The sequence below is a fragment of the Pyxicephalus adspersus genome, chromosome 2 (assembly GCF_032062135.1).
Source record: "Pyxicephalus adspersus chromosome 2, UCB_Pads_2.0, whole genome shotgun sequence".
In the NCBI taxonomy this organism is placed as follows: Eukaryota; Metazoa; Chordata; class Amphibia; order Anura; family Pyxicephalidae; genus Pyxicephalus; species Pyxicephalus adspersus.
Genome location: NC_092859.1, coordinates 79321010 through 79337024, shown reverse-complemented (window position 1 = coordinate 79337024; position 16015 = coordinate 79321010). Strand labels below are relative to the sequence as shown.

Here is a 16015-nt window from a genome sequence, read left to right as displayed (position 1 = left end):
GCCGGAGGGGAGATCGACGGACGACGATCGACGGAGGACGACGCTGGAACTCGACGCTGGATCAGCACAGCGGGACCAGGTAAGTGGGGATTTTAACGAACAGAAAATCTCGGGCTTAACGAAAATGGCATCTTTTTTTCGCCCGTACGAAGGTCGAGCTTAACGGTCTGGAGGTTAAAAATAAGGCAGTGCAAATAATATTTATGCAAAATACATAAATAGTAATAGGTTTTCATATATTACTTCAGCCAGATTACTAAAAATAATTCAGACTGGTTTTTCTGGGTTGCTGAACTTTGGACAGAATCAGTTGCACTGCCTTACTGAAGGTGCCCAATTATCCTAACTTACTCTTTCTTGGATGGATTCTTAAGACAAGTCTTGATCTACTTGTCTTCATAAATTAGCTTGAAATTTTACAGTGTATGTCTATAAATCAGCAAACGTCTTTCCTTGTTCACTGCTTTTAGTGACTTACTTAGTGGAATGTTGGAGTCAAGAAGTGAATCTTACATTTGTTGCAGTTGATGCAACGGGCCTGATTTATTTAGGTTCTCCAAGACTGGAGAGCATACACTTTCATCAGTGAACCTGGTGGATCCAAAAAACCTGGAATGGATCTGGTCCAGGATTGAAAACATTTGCTAACAAAGAAATCAATTCCAAGTTTGATTGACCTCCCAGGTTCACTGATAAAAGTGTACATTCTCCAGCCTTGGAAAGTTTTAATAAATCATTAGGTACCAATATTTGTAAAATGCCTTGCTGTCTGGTTCGTGTGTTCCCTGGATTGAAAATTAGGCTCATTTGGAAAGTAATCCCTACTATAAACAGATTTGCTGTTAGGAATCCTATAAATCTGTGTCGCTTTTTTTCAATGTTGGTTGTCCTGCTATTTAAGGTTATTTGGAGTGCAAACATGCATAAATAGTTTTGCCAGCAAAGATAAAGCCAAACTTAGGTGGAGACACACTTGGTTCACATTCTAGCACTTATGTCTAGGTTTGAATCCTGCCCAGGACACTATTGGCATATACTCCCCATGTTTGTGTAGGTCTTTTTTCCAGGTACTATGTTTACCCCACCTTCCAAAAACAATAAGTTAAGTTATTTGGCTCCCATTTAGTTTTAAATTCGAGAAAAACCAAAGAATACCGGTAAAGCCTGTTTTGTTTGGGTGAGAAAATATTATTATTTATATTACCCAGTATTTTTATAGCACCATCATATTATGCAGTGCTTTACAAAGTCTATTGTCATATCATTAGCTGTCCCTCAAAGGAGCTCACAATCTAATGTCCCTACCTCATTCATATGTCATTAATGTAGCATTGAGGGCAAGACGGTTTAGCCTACTGCATGTTTTTTGGGATGTGGGAGAAAACTGGAGTACCTGGAGGAAACCCACGCAAACATGGGAGGGACATACAAACTCCTGGCTGGGCTATGAATCTGTGACCTAGCGCTGCAAAGGCCGGAGAGTGCTAACCACGGATCCAACCATGCTGTAACATCTATGTAACCATCCTGATCTGCAAACCAAGTTCTGATGAAGGGAGTGATTGGTGCTCCCCCCCCCCTCAAAAAAAGCACTGTTTTTTATCTTGGCATATTATATATAAAAAATACTATTTTCCTTAACCTTCTGGATAGTGCAGACCTTAGTCTCTTTTGTAAAACTGAAACGTTAGATGAATAGCCTCCTATCCACAATGTTTAAAGACCTGTTTGTGAACCAATTGAAGTGATTTCCCCTACACAATAAGCCTGATTTATAAAAGATCTCCAAGACTTGAAAAGATAGACTATCATGGGAGAACCTGGGTCATCTAGCAACTCTGTAATGGATCTGATCCAAAATTGAAATCATTTGCCAAATAATATCAAGTAATTTTAGGAAATCCACTATAGGTTTGCTGGACCACCCAGGTTCTCCCATACTAGTCTATCTTCTCCAGTCTTGAAGAGCTTTGATAAATATGGTTCATTCTGTCCATGCGACACAGGGACAGAATGGGCCTGTCTCTGGGACAGGAAGGCACAGACAGCAATAAAAAAACATTGTTCAAAAACCCCTCTGCTTTTGGGTTGAAGAGATTTCTCACCTTTGTCTGTCATAACAGCTACCTGGTAAGTCTTAGTCCAGAAAATGGATACGCAAAGAACATCACTGTAATTTCTATTATGCAAAATATTTTGTTCTTTGGGTCACATATAGAACAGGTTACATATTCAAATATGCCAATACAAGTAATGTAGATTTTTAAAACTAGAAGAGAACTGAAAATATAGAACCTGGTTTTAGCTCCTTCAAGATAAAGTTGATGCTTCCTTTCTTCTAAGTTAGGCTTTTCTTCTGCAGCAAGTATAGTTAACAGCTGGTCCTCTAAACCTATTGGTGTGATCATAAAATTGATGAGAGTGACCTAAAACGTGAAGAAAAAGCTGATTTGAATGTGTTCACATATTTATAAAAATTTGCATATTCATTTTTAAAAACTAGAGCAATTGAAAATGAAGCAGAGTTGTTGCTTGAAGCTAACTAGCAAAGTTTCCATGTCAAATGAAACAAGGAACCTTCTTAAAGTGTATCTAAAATAAAATATCTAGACTATAAATACCAGTTGGTTAAAACAATAAAAGTACATGATTTTTATTGTGTGGGAATCCTATTGTGCCGCTAGAGTATCTCTAAACCATCAAGGCTTTGACCCTATGAGACCTCTTAAACTGTCCTGTGGTATCTGTTACCAAGATGTTAGCAGCAGATACTAACATACTTACGCCAGCTCACCCTATCACACAATGCATCCTGCTGTCATGTCTTCCACAGGTAAACAATGCACAAGCACGCCACCATCCATATGTTTTAAAGAAAAATGATTTATCGGGCCTGACCATTTTTTCCACCACTCCAAGGTCTAGGTCTGAAATTCATTATTAATCCCTAGGTGCCCTTGACCCTGTCGCCAGTTCACCAGTTGCCCTCCCTTACTTTTACTAACCACTGCATAGGAACACCCCACAAGACCTGCTGTTTTGGAAAAGCTCAGACTCAGTCTTAATTTGGCCCTTGCCCATTAGATTCTTACACTTGCCCGTTTTTCCTAGTTCCAACTCATCCAGCTTCAAGAAGTGATTGTTTACTGCCCAATATGTACTACCCAATGACAGGCCCCATTGTAATGAGATAGACAATGTTATTTGCTTCACTGTCATTAAATTGTAAAAATGTTATCCCCCAACCAAACTGCATATACAGTACAGGGCTAGACCAACACCACATATACTAGTGGGCACAAGAACAATCCAAAAACCTTTATAACACACAAGAATGTGTTACTGACAATCAGCAACATAATGTGTAGATGGCTTTGTGTCTCCACTGGCAGTTACCCAGTCCAAGTCCAATGTTGGCAATGCAGAATCTAGCACTAGTCTTGGATAGTTACATAAATCATGCATATTCATCATATTGATATACATTTCCCATACAGTATTTATATAAACAATTTTGTACAGAATCAAACATCTTTACTTATTTGGAATTAATATATTTTGTTGTCCTTGTCCATTTTTCTAACTATGAGCATTATTTGCCCCAGTATGTTCATGAATCTTTGGATCTAGTGTACAGGGCTATTTGGTGTAAAGGTAAATACTATTTACATTTTAAATTATAGAAGGCAAGAAATGCTTGTGATACATTCAACATTTATTTGTTTAGTGTAATACGATATTTTGATCTCTCAGACATCCCATATCATTTAGTTAGGATTACTATTCAGCCAGTTGTGTAATTTCAGTGTTTATTTTTATATTGTGATTTTTCTTTTATTCCAACAGCGACTTTAAATGTTTTTCTGCACAGGACGAAAATCTGTAGTTTTTGGTAAATGATCATGATTCACTGTATTATCTGCTAAAATAAAAAGCTAGCTGTGAGAAAGCAATACTTAGTGCAACAAGCTCTGAAATCTAATTAGAAAAAAAACTCCAGTCACATCCTGTCTTTTCAATTGCACAGCTGTATTATTTTGACATCTACATAAATATGAGAATAATACTATTAGAAATGGGAAAACAATTCCACAGTCCAATTATAACTTCACAGCACTTCATTCATTATCTCCAATGTATTTGCATTTCTACCAATTGTACTAATTCCTATAATTTCCTTGTTCAGTGGATAGCAGTAGGAAAACATACTTTGACAGACACTTCAGGAAGGTAATGAGGATTTCGGAGGCGGGTGGTCATATAGAGTTTAAAATCCCTGCTGTAATGAATAACAGCCTCCCCAAGTCGGATGTATTCCACTCCATTCTGTTTAAACGTCTGTCTCAGCAGCACGGGCTCCAAGATTGGATCAAGCTCTTCAGTTAGATTTTCTATCAGGACGGGTGTCCCAAACTAAGAACATAAAAAAGACATTTTAAAGGTGAGAGGAAAACAAAATGCAATCAACCCAGGTAAATAAACAAAGAACGGCTGAATTAGTTCAGGGAAATGCTGTCAACCGTAATGTGATGCGGTTTGGATGATACAGCCAAGACACCTTGGGAATCTGAGTGACAGATCTGTTAACCTGATAAGAAATTGCAGAACTTTACGTTATGTATTTACTTTTATTCAGGTGCTGTAACTTTTCTGTTTAGTATTCCAGCTGAATCATGGACAGGAAAAAAAAGAAAATTCTCTATATTAAAATAGGCGATATAACCATGACTTGAATATGTGCAGAGAGCTGCTAGATGTCTAGCAGCTTAATATGAGAGATTTGTCAGCTGTTTGCTTTATCGATTCCCCTTGAACAGAGCATTGCTGGTGGCCTTTGCTTTATTTCAGTAGAGGTCGTTTGGTTTTAAAGTACCAATATAAACTCTAGCTATGGGAGTAATGTTAATGAGCGGAAGGTCAGCACAATCCGATGAAAGAGCTGTAATAAAGCAATGACAACAGTTGGAATAAAAAAGATAAATACAATTAGAATTTAGCAAGGTTTTTTTGCCTTAACAGTAAATAACAGAGATGAACCTATTACCCTTTCCAAAGTGGTAAAAGTTGTGCAGGCAATGGAGAAAAATATGTTTATATTTGAACTTATCTGGCTTTAGAATAAAATAAAAAACAGAATGGCTATGCAAAGACATGAATATCAGATAGAACAGATAGATATGATCAGCATTAAATTAAATGTCCGGTAATGGTAAAATTCGGGAGTTTGATGTTACCTTTTAACTGGCCAACAATCTAGACAACATCATATTCCCAATATACATTTTACAACTGTCCTTTAGCCTTTAGACTTCAACCAACTTTAAAACCAGATACAGTAAAAAATGGTTAAATCCTGTATTCTCAGTTTTGATTGTTGTCTGTATTTTTGTAGGAAAATGTTTTGCCAAGTTTTGTCTCGTCATGAAGGAAGTAAAAAGACTTTACCCAGTGGTGACACAGATATCAACTCAAGTCTTTAGTACTAGTATGATTTGGGAAGGACTGGAACCTGTGTACCTATTTCTTTACATATCGTTATATAGGATAAAGGTGCAAAAGCTCCCAAATGGGAACCCAGAGAACTCCAATGCATTTAAAAAATATTGTGCAACTAAATTTTTAAATGATCACAAATGTTATGCAAACAATTCCATCTAAATAATTCACTGTATTATTTTGTTAGAGCATTATCAATGCATAATACAAGAATATCTTCCTGTGCAGGGTATAAAAGGATGATGGTTCCTGGGTGAAGAAATGCGTTATGCGAAGTAAGCACATTACTCTGGTTGGAGACACTCAGATCCCCTGAATCTTTCCTAGAACACTTTAGGAAAGGATTGGTAGATAGCATTACCAAGAGGTAAGTAACACCACTGTTTTTAAAGTGAGTGCAGGATCTGATTGTCAAGAGGTTTTGTTTTGCATTTGAGAAGTCTTCAGTAAAGGTTCCCAGCATCAAGCGAAGTGTGTTTTCCATGAATCCATTGGTACTACCATAAAATGTTCCTTTGATTCACAAAGTTCATCGAACCATAAAAATAACAGTTTTAAGAGTAAACCTAAGGGTTTATTTGAACTCGGAACATACTATTACAGATTGTAATAGAACTTGCCATGTATGGAATCATTTTTAAAGAGGCTAAAAAATGGGCAGCAGGGATGGCTGCTCTAAAAGTGTTTGTACCATCTCTGCTCTATTCTCTTTATTATCTGTTTCAAATTGCTATTCTGGGTTTCTATGATGCTATATATAAAACCCTTAAAAAATTCATAATATAAACAGTTTCAACATATTTGAATAAACAAATAGTTCATATTAATACATAGCTCTAATAATGAATCATACTAGATAATGATAATATTTTACAAGCACACACAAAAGGAAAAGCTCAATACTGTTACATTGCTGAATCCAAAGCACAAACTATGTTTACTTTCAGCCATGTATTACTCTGTAGTTGGCAAACATGTTGACATACAGCTGGGATCTTAGCAAAAACATCCAACTGTTAAAATTAAGCCACTAATCTACAATGGATGGTTTGCATTTTTAGTGTGAAACTGTTAACAAAACCCCCACGAGGCTGAGATTCGCCTGTTTTGCTTCTTGGTGAAGTGAAACAGACTTGAAAGGAAAATAAAAACTGTGTCAGTCTCACTCTGTGCCAACTGACCCCATGGGATGAAACAGACAGATTTCCTGCTCCGGAGGGTCTTTCTTGAGATTTTTTTATTTCTAAAAACCTCAAGGCAGTCTTGCTCAACCATGTAGAAATAACATTTCTACCTACATAAAGGAGACTGCACAATGAGCAGGCTTTCACTTTAGCCCAGTCTATGTGAACATAGCTGAGTTGTTTTTTTTATACTTTTGACTGCATTGTACTTCAAAACACAATACAACATGGTCATAGTGATTAAAAATATATTAAATAAAAATATACATGACTTCATATAGAAGAGATAGACTATTTTCTGATACTGACAGTAGTAGTCTGTTTATTTAAAGGAATAGCTGCCTGATTTTATAAAATCTATCATCAAATAAAATGTAGATTTTTTTTTAATTTCACTGAACGTCAACAGAGGTTTACCTTACTCTCTTTTGTTATTTCCAGACCTATAGGTCTAGGTTTATTTTTGCAAAAGGGATAGGTAATGTCTGTGCTGTGTAAACCTACAATATCTTTACATGGTGTATAAGAAACAGTTTAGAAGGAGAAAAGAGAGGGGCTTCTGGCTCTTGTTTTAGGTTGTGTATTGTTTTGAAAACCAGTTTAACAGTCTGGTAACATACATCAGTACAATAGTGTGTTACATCACAAAAGACCATTCCCCATTGTAGAATCATGGGGTGGAGGTTGGCTAGGCTGAACAGTTGCGTTCTAGGCTAGAAAGAAGGTGTACATGAAAAAGATCTTGTTAACCAACGCGTTTTGCCACGGGGGCTTCTTCAGGGGTATATAACAAGCGTAATATATTGTCTAAGCGAGGTGGAGATGTTGTCACAGATAGGTATGACACAGATGATAAGGATAAATGTTGCTGCTGATATAGGTTTAATTGAAGATGATGCCTTGGGTTAGAATCTGGTATAAAATACAAATGTTTCCTGGTCTTTAAATGCATGAAATGCCAAATCCGTGGATGAGGAAGGAGAGAAGTATGCAGGGAAGTGTCTTGCTGGAATTGGCTATCAAAAAAATGGTGTTTAATTATTAAATTCTAATTTAGAGATTGAAAAAGACGATTTTAACACTAAAGGTATTTCATTTTCAGTACTGGAAAGAATCATAGATAGAAACATAGATACTGCTCTTCTTAAAGCTAAGACTAGATGGATTCCAACCCTCAATGCTTTCATACCCCCGGGTCCTAATGATGTTCTATCATACAAACCATTTTTGCTATAGGATAGTTCCATATAGTTGTTTACAACTGTATAGGCAGTAAATATCATCAAACGCCCAACATATACCTAATGTGCTATATTGGTTGTAAATTGATGTTTAATTTCTTCATCTTCAGTTTTTTATGATCATTTTGTATGTATTTATGGATGTTTGTATATTTTGTATCATAAAAAATACTATGAACACTGCATCATATCTTTTGGTGTTCCCCCTTTCAAAATATTGGATCTTCTTTTTGTATTGTTTATTTGGTTAACTTACATGTATTATCTGTATTTTGCAAAATATTTGGTTTCCCCCCCCCTATATATACTTTTTGTTTGCATACATTTTTCTTATATCATTACATTTAGAGGCTTTTGTAACTGCTTACATATATTAGCAGCTAAGTTTAATCTCTTCTCTTGCACCTATGGGGGACGGGAGGCGTCCTTTTCATATTGAGTGCTTTAATGCAGTTGTGCCATCTCCTAGGCATTTACTGCAAATATATCCCCAGTTCAGGCACAGGAGGTTCCTCTGCCTTGAACCTGACTATGGAGGTTGGAGTTCTCTGCTCCCTATTTGTCAGGTGAGATGGGGGATAATAATTCCATTTCTATAATAATATCGTATAATTAGGCACCTCTATTTCTCCAACACTCCTTATGAGCGATTAATATAAGCAATTGACTATTTCTAATTATATTCCGCAATAATCATGGGTTATCTACTCAATATACTCCCCTAGAGGAAGAAAGGCGGAAGCTCCTCTCAATATCACCTATTTGCCCATATCCCCCGATGATCAATATCTCGTGAGATTTGGTCTTAAACCCGTCCTTTTTTTTTTTTTTTTCATTTGTGTTAAGTGCGCATGCAGGGCTACGTCATGTACCCACACGGCGCACTCATTTATTTTCAAAATAAAGGGACACCCTGCACACAGCAGCAATCTTTGCTCTGCTGTGTTTCCGCTGGGGCATCCTTTTGACTGACCTGATTGTAAGTAATAGAGTCATCTTTATACCTCTGATGGAAAACGGCCCTTACTATCCCATACCCTATTTTTACTTACTGGATATTTCTCTTAGGAAATCAAAGCTTTTGGTACAGCTCTCTTTTCCTAGTTACTTGGATGCAACCTACCAATGAATCTACAGCTTTCCCTAAGTAAGAACAAGCTGGTTGGGATATGTTTTTAAATTAACCAGGTAATCATTTGTAGATCTTTCTCTCTCTATTTTGCTTCACAATTACCTAAAATCCTAATTTAACTTAAAGATAGAGGACAGGACAGAGATTCTACTGTGTACTTAAGCGATATCTATTCTCCTGAAAATCTAAGGCTGTCTGTTTCAGTGCTACAGTAACCAATGTAAGCCTCCATGACATACTTTAAATAAATATAATAATTTCTATTAACAGCAATTGGAGATAGATTACATCAATTATTTATCCCTATTTCACAGGGTGGTGGATCAAGCATATTTAAAAATATTTTTTCTATGATTGCTTTTAAGTAATCCCACTTCCTAAGAACTAACTGAAAAGTAAGTGTAACTCTACTAATACTCAGTGGAAACCAAATTCTTTGATCAATTATCTGATCTCTGTATAATTGATTTTGTGATTATTTTTACAATGTATGTACAGCTTTATTCTCTGCTATAAATCTGTTGAACCTTAACAAAGATATATATAGCATGATATAGTTACTGACATATATTGATTTTCTTTGCAGTTGCTATTATATTCTCCGAATCCCCTGAGGAAGCCCCAAGGGGCGAAATGCGCAGGGAAGGGAGAATTACAATTATAGAATCAAGCTTTTTGATGGATCACTGAGTACAAGGTCTAACTATAACAATTATAGTGAGATGTCTCACATTTGTATATATGACACATGGTTTATTATGTTTACAAGCTTTTAATGTATTTTGTAGTACAATAAGGTAGTAATCTTTTAACATACTTTCAGTGCCACTTTAAAAGCCTCCTTTTGCGTTCTCCTCTTCTCCTTTTTCCCTGAATAGTCATATATGCTTGAGGCTGGGCACACATCAGGCTTACCAGTTTTTATTCAGTTGGTCTCCTTATGGATATCATGTTTTTCAATTGTTTTGACTCACATTTGGGGTGATTTCATTTTTTAAAACCCCTCCTTCTCCCATAAGGATTCCAACTATTATTTTGACTGATTAAAGTTAAAATTATATTGATTATGGATATTCTTCTATATATAGAAGATAGTTGTTCATAATCTAAATATGATGAATTTAAGAGTAAATTGTTGATTCAGAAATTCAAACAATTATTTGAAAAGAAATCTACCTTTTTCTGGCATACCAAATTATTTGATAAATATATCACTGAGAAATGTAATCCCATGGGATTACTTATTCAACTTTTCCCTAATATTAAGAATCCTGAATCAGTGAAAAATAAATGGGAATCAGTCTTGAATAACGCACAGAGATTTTATTGTTAATCCTTAGCAACTATTACAAAAAATGGGATAATTTAATTGTATCATGAACTTTCTTCTCTGTATACGCAGAATACTAATATTGTAAATTCAAAAAACATCTTGAGAGGTTTAATACAGATTTATACCACAAAAAAGAGTTAAAATTTCAAAAAGACAAGTGAGCATTTACTAAAAAGACTGCATATAAATGGGATACTTCCTCTAACAAACAGGGCAACAATCCTCCACCCCCAACCCCTCATCTTCTTCTAAATATGCGCCAAATGTTATCAATCCTACACCTTCACCTCACCAGTCTTCACACAACATGACAACACCAGTCTCTAACCCTAATGTTAAGTCAGTGAATCACCATCATTCATTTCACACAACTCCCCCTCCAACGAGATTGCCCTCATCTACCCATACTTCCTCAGATTCTTTCACTTCCCAACCACACCCCCAAATCCCATCTAGGATTCTGACACAATCAATCACCAAGGTACAAAAAGATCGGGGAATAAACATAGTCCTATTCCCTCTGCCAACCCCGAACGAAAACCCTCCATCACTACCCTACCTGTACTTCCAATTGAATTGGGGGCTTCCAATATCACCAACACTATTGCCTCTAATATATACTCGATGGACTACATATCACACATTGATACACCACATTGTATCTCTGCTTCACACTCTGCCCTTGCTCCACCATTACCAGATCCTACTAAATTGGAAACACATTTAGGAGGTATCCCAAAAACTAAGAAATCTTTTTTGGACCTCCATCCACCCCCTCTACCACCACCCACTCAAGTAACAGGACCGATTGACACATACCTAATGTAATTCCCCCAGATGAACCAGAACTAAATGTTATCAATCTTTCGTCGTATACACTTACCCCAGATGAACACCAACTACTTAAATATGGACCTACAATCTGTCCTTCCTCAAATTTGGACAAGTTTAATTTTATTAAAGATATTAATCTATTTGCTCATAAATTAGCTCTTAAAATTTTGTACGACAATTCTAAGCCCTCTAATGAATTTAAGATACCACATGAATATAGAGATTTCAGTATACAAGACTTTAAAACGTTGAAAATTAAAATAGACAATGTGAATTAGACTCTCCATCTAGTGATCAAGAGACAACTTCTTCTATCCCAACTAAACGTCCAACGTCGTAAACCTTTTTTCCAACCCTAACATCCTTTCCAGATATACACCCTTTGTTAATATTGTTACTCAAGATATAGGGAAAATGCCAATATCACCAAATACAAACACATTGAATAACCTTCCCCCTGATCTACGACAAGCACTATATCAACTAAAATGCAATTCTAATATCATAATTAAGCCATCAGACAAAGGGGGCAATGTAGTAATTATGGAAAGGGATAAATTTGAACAAATATGTTTGACAATCCTAACCAATGCCGAGTGGTATAAACAAATAGAAAGTAATCTAGTGGGCCAATTCTATGATGAATATTATAACCTTATCAATCAAGCCTGTTCAATTGGAATTATTGACAGCAATATGCCTAATTATTTGTACACTAAACGCTCCATATTACCCACTTTTTACTCATTACCGAAAATACACAAAAGTCTTGAAAATCCTTCAGGTAGACCCATTATTTCCGGCGTGGGATCGATTTCATCAAATGCTAGCGAGGTTGTTTATAATTACTTTCGACTTCTAATTGTCAGTCCTCCATCATACTTGAAGGATACCCTAGACTTGCTCAGGTTTCTATCTCCACTTCAACTACCTTCGAATTCCATACTTGTTCCTATCGACGTTGAGGCGTTGTATAGTAGTATTCCTCAGGCAAAGGGTCTTAAAATTATTCGAACTGTCCTAGATCAAGCCTCTCCTACTAATCAAGTGTTTAATGGATTCATTCCTGTTCTATCTTGAAGTTTTTACTTACAAGAAATATATTTGTATTCAATAACAAATAGTATTTTCGAAAACAAGGCGTAGCGATGGGCACACGATGTGCCCCATCATATGCTAATCTCTACCTAGAGGATTGGGAAAATCAACTGTTTGCAAATCCCAAGATGCATGCGTATAGATCATCCATTTTATCATTTAATAGATACATTGATTATATTTTCCTGATCTAGGTTGGATCCAAAACATTGTTAAAGGATTTCTTTCTACAAAATGAATATAACCTAAAATTTACCAGGTCCTACGACAAGAAAAAAGTACCGTTTCTAGACGGTAAACGACGATAAAAACTACAGAAAATGGAAAAATGAACACCACACTCTTTAAAAAAGCACAGCAGGTAATACTATATTACATATGCAAAGTGCCCATCCTTTTCCACTAAAGCAAAAAGCTCCCTAAAATAGCCTATAAGCAATACTTACTCAAAGACCGGGATTCACTTCTTATCCCACAAAACCCTCCACTTCTAGAAACAAAAGTGAGAGTAATTACAACTTTGAATAATCAATAAACTCAGGTGCAGAAAATATGAAAAAACATTGTGGAATTCTTTTGTGATCAGAAAACACCAAAATATCTTAACCCCCACCCAAACATTACCTATAGAAAATCCCCTTCATTAAGGGACACCCTGGTACATAGTAATTTTATGGAACCATCAGAAAACCCCCAGAGCCTGGGCACTGTGAGATGTGGTAAATGCTTGCAGTGCCCTTGGCTCAACAAACAGAGGAGCTGCATTTTACCTAAAAAGAAATGGCATAATGTTAACCACCACATTGGTTGTAATACCTCGGGTGTTATATACTTGACCCCCGGGTCCTAATGATGTTCTATCATAAAAACTATTTTTGCTATAGGATAGTTCAATATAATTTGTTACAACTGTTTAGGCAGTAAATATCATCAAATGCCCAACATATACTTATTGTGTTATATTGGTTGTAAACTGATGTTTAATTTCTTTATCTTCAGTTTTATATGATCATTTCGTATGTATTTATGGATGTTTGTATACTTTGTATCATAAAAAATACTATGAATACTCTGCATCATAAATTTTGGAGTTCCTACTTTTAAAATATTGGATCTTCTTTTTGTATTGTTTATTTGGTTAATTTACATCTATTATCAGTATTTTGCAAAATAATTTAGTTTTTCCCTTTATATATACTCTTTCTTCGCATACATTTTTCTTATATCATTACATTTAGAGGCTTTTGTAACTGCTTACATATATTAGCAGCTAAGTTTAATCTCTTCTCTTGCATCTACAGGGGATGGGAGGTGTCCTTTTATTTTGGGCCCTTAAATTCAGTTGTGCCATCTCCTAGGCACTTACTGCATATAAATCCCCCCGTTTAGGCACAGAAGGTTCTTTTGCCTAGGACCCGACTATAGAGGGAGGAGTTCTCTGCTCCCTATTTGTCGGGTGACATGCATAAGAATATTTCAGTTTCTACAATATTATTATTTAATTAGGCACCTTTATTTCTCCAACGCTCCTTATGAGCGATTAATATAAGCAATTAACTAACTATTTTTAATTATTTTCCTTATTCTGCAATATTCGTGAGTTATCTACTCAATATACTCCCCAAGAGGAAGAAGGGCGGAAGCTCCTCTCAATATCACCTATTTGCCCATATCCCGCGATGATCGATATCTCGCAAGATTTGGTTTAAAACCTGTCTTACGTGTTTTATTTGATTCGTGTTAAGTGTGCATGCGTGGCTACATCATGTACCCGCATGGTACACTCATTTATTTTAAATTAAAATGACGCCCTGCACACAGCAGCAATCTTTTGATATGCTGTCCTCCTGCTGGGGCATCCTTTTGACTGACCTGAATGTAAGTAATAGAGTCATCTTTATACCTCTGATAGAAAACGGCCCTTAATATCCTATACACTATTTTTACTTATTCAATATTTTTCTTAGGAAATCAAGGTGTTTGGTACAGCTCTCTTTTCCTGGTTACTTGGATGCAACTTACCAAATGAATCTACAGCTTTTCTTAGTTAAAAACAAGCTGGTTGGGATATGTTTTTAAATTAACCAGGTAGATGTTTATAGATATTTCTCTCTCTCTTTTGCTCCACAATTACCTAAAATCTTAATGTAACTTAAAGACTAATACCATTATTTATTAACCCCCCTAGCGGTAATCCCGAGTGTGACTCGGGGTGGAAAAAACATGCAAAAAGCAGTAACCCCGGGTCACATTCGGGGTAACTTTTGGAGCCCCCCTTACCTCTGCCCTGTGCTCCAGCGGCGATCGGATGATCCCGCTGTGATGCTGGGGCGCCTCTACGTCGGGGGGTGTGGCCTGGAAATTTAAAAGCCGAGTAATCTGCTTTTAAATACCGCCCGGGTCCCCACTACGCTACTGTTTGCATCCGCAGTTAGATGCGATGCACCATGCAGGATTACTATGTAATCTGCTTTAAATTTTTTTTTACAGTACAAAACACATAAATACACCTAATAAAAGTACAAAAACACATTTTAGTGGACCAAGCATCATTGCCCAGTGCCCTGATTTACATTTTGCCCACTATTAGCCCTGACCTTGATTTGACCTATTGATGGCTTATAAATCACTTCCTGAATGTATAATTTCATTACTTTGTCTTTGACCATGATTGTTCCTGACTGATTGCTGGAGACCACATGGCATCCAAAAGGCATCTCGCCGGCGCAAGTGCTGTTTTGGAGGAATTTGAAAGCAGCGATAGCGATTTGGAGTCCCTTGTGGAATCAAGCAATAGGGATTCACCAGGAAATTTGTCATCAGACAGCGAAAGTGAACTAAGCGACAATTCTGGACCTGAGGTCCATGCTGTGCGCACATGGTGCTCCATTGACCTTGATGCGGACCAGGCAGCACCAGCAAGATTTCCATTCACCGGCGCATTTAGGATGAAAATTGAGGCTGAATGCGACGACACCCTGGCATACCTGAAGTTGTTTTTGACCAATGAAGTTATCAAAAGAATTGTTGCAGAGACAAACAGGTAAGCCGCTCTTGTGTTTGCTAACTTTTTGAAATTTTTTGCAACATTTTTTTTTATACAAACATGTATGCTGCTTTGTGTTTGCTAACTTTTTAAATTGTTTTTTTTTGCCAACATGTATGCTGCTCTGTGTTTGCTAACATATTACTTGCAAGCTTCACACTATAAAAGAACATATCCTAAAATACATTTTTTATTTTGTTTTATGCAGGTACGCTGGACAACCACAAGGTCCTTCACACCTAAGGTTTGCAAGAAGCAGAAAGTGGGAACCTGTGACCAAGGATGACATTTGGCTGTTTTTGGGCTTGGTGATCCTGCAGGGAGTTGTGGGCAAACCCGTGCAGAAGTGGTACTGGTCTAAGAATAAAATGGTTGCCACTCTATTCTTTGGCACAGTCATGCCAGAATACCACTTTTCCCTCATCATGAAGTTACCTGCACTTCGCAAACAATGAAGAATTTGATGAGACTACCCACCCTGCACCAAAACTCAAAAATTTGGGAAGTGTCTCAGATGATTCTGCAAAATTTCCGTCAAACCTATGTGCCAGAAAGAGATGTCTGCATTGACGAAAGTTAAATGGCTTACAAGGGGAGGCTCAAAGAGGGCACGATTTGGCATGATTTGGCACGATTTGGCATGAAGACCTA

General features: G+C 36.7%; 1 protein-coding gene across 1 annotated transcript in view; it reads right to left on the bottom strand.

The window, feature by feature from the left end:
* LOC140323815 (dynein axonemal heavy chain 3-like) overlaps positions 1-16015 on the bottom strand; it is a 333376-nt gene that overhangs the window by 100562 nt on the left and 216799 nt on the right. Inside the window, exons 36-37 of the mRNA XM_072401190.1 lie at positions 4210-4413; positions 2296-2426 (exon numbers count right to left, since the gene is read on the bottom strand). Of these exons, the coding sequence (XP_072257291.1) occupies positions 2296-2426; positions 4210-4413 (335 nt within the window). The remainder of the gene's footprint in view (positions 1-2295; positions 2427-4209; positions 4414-16015) is intronic.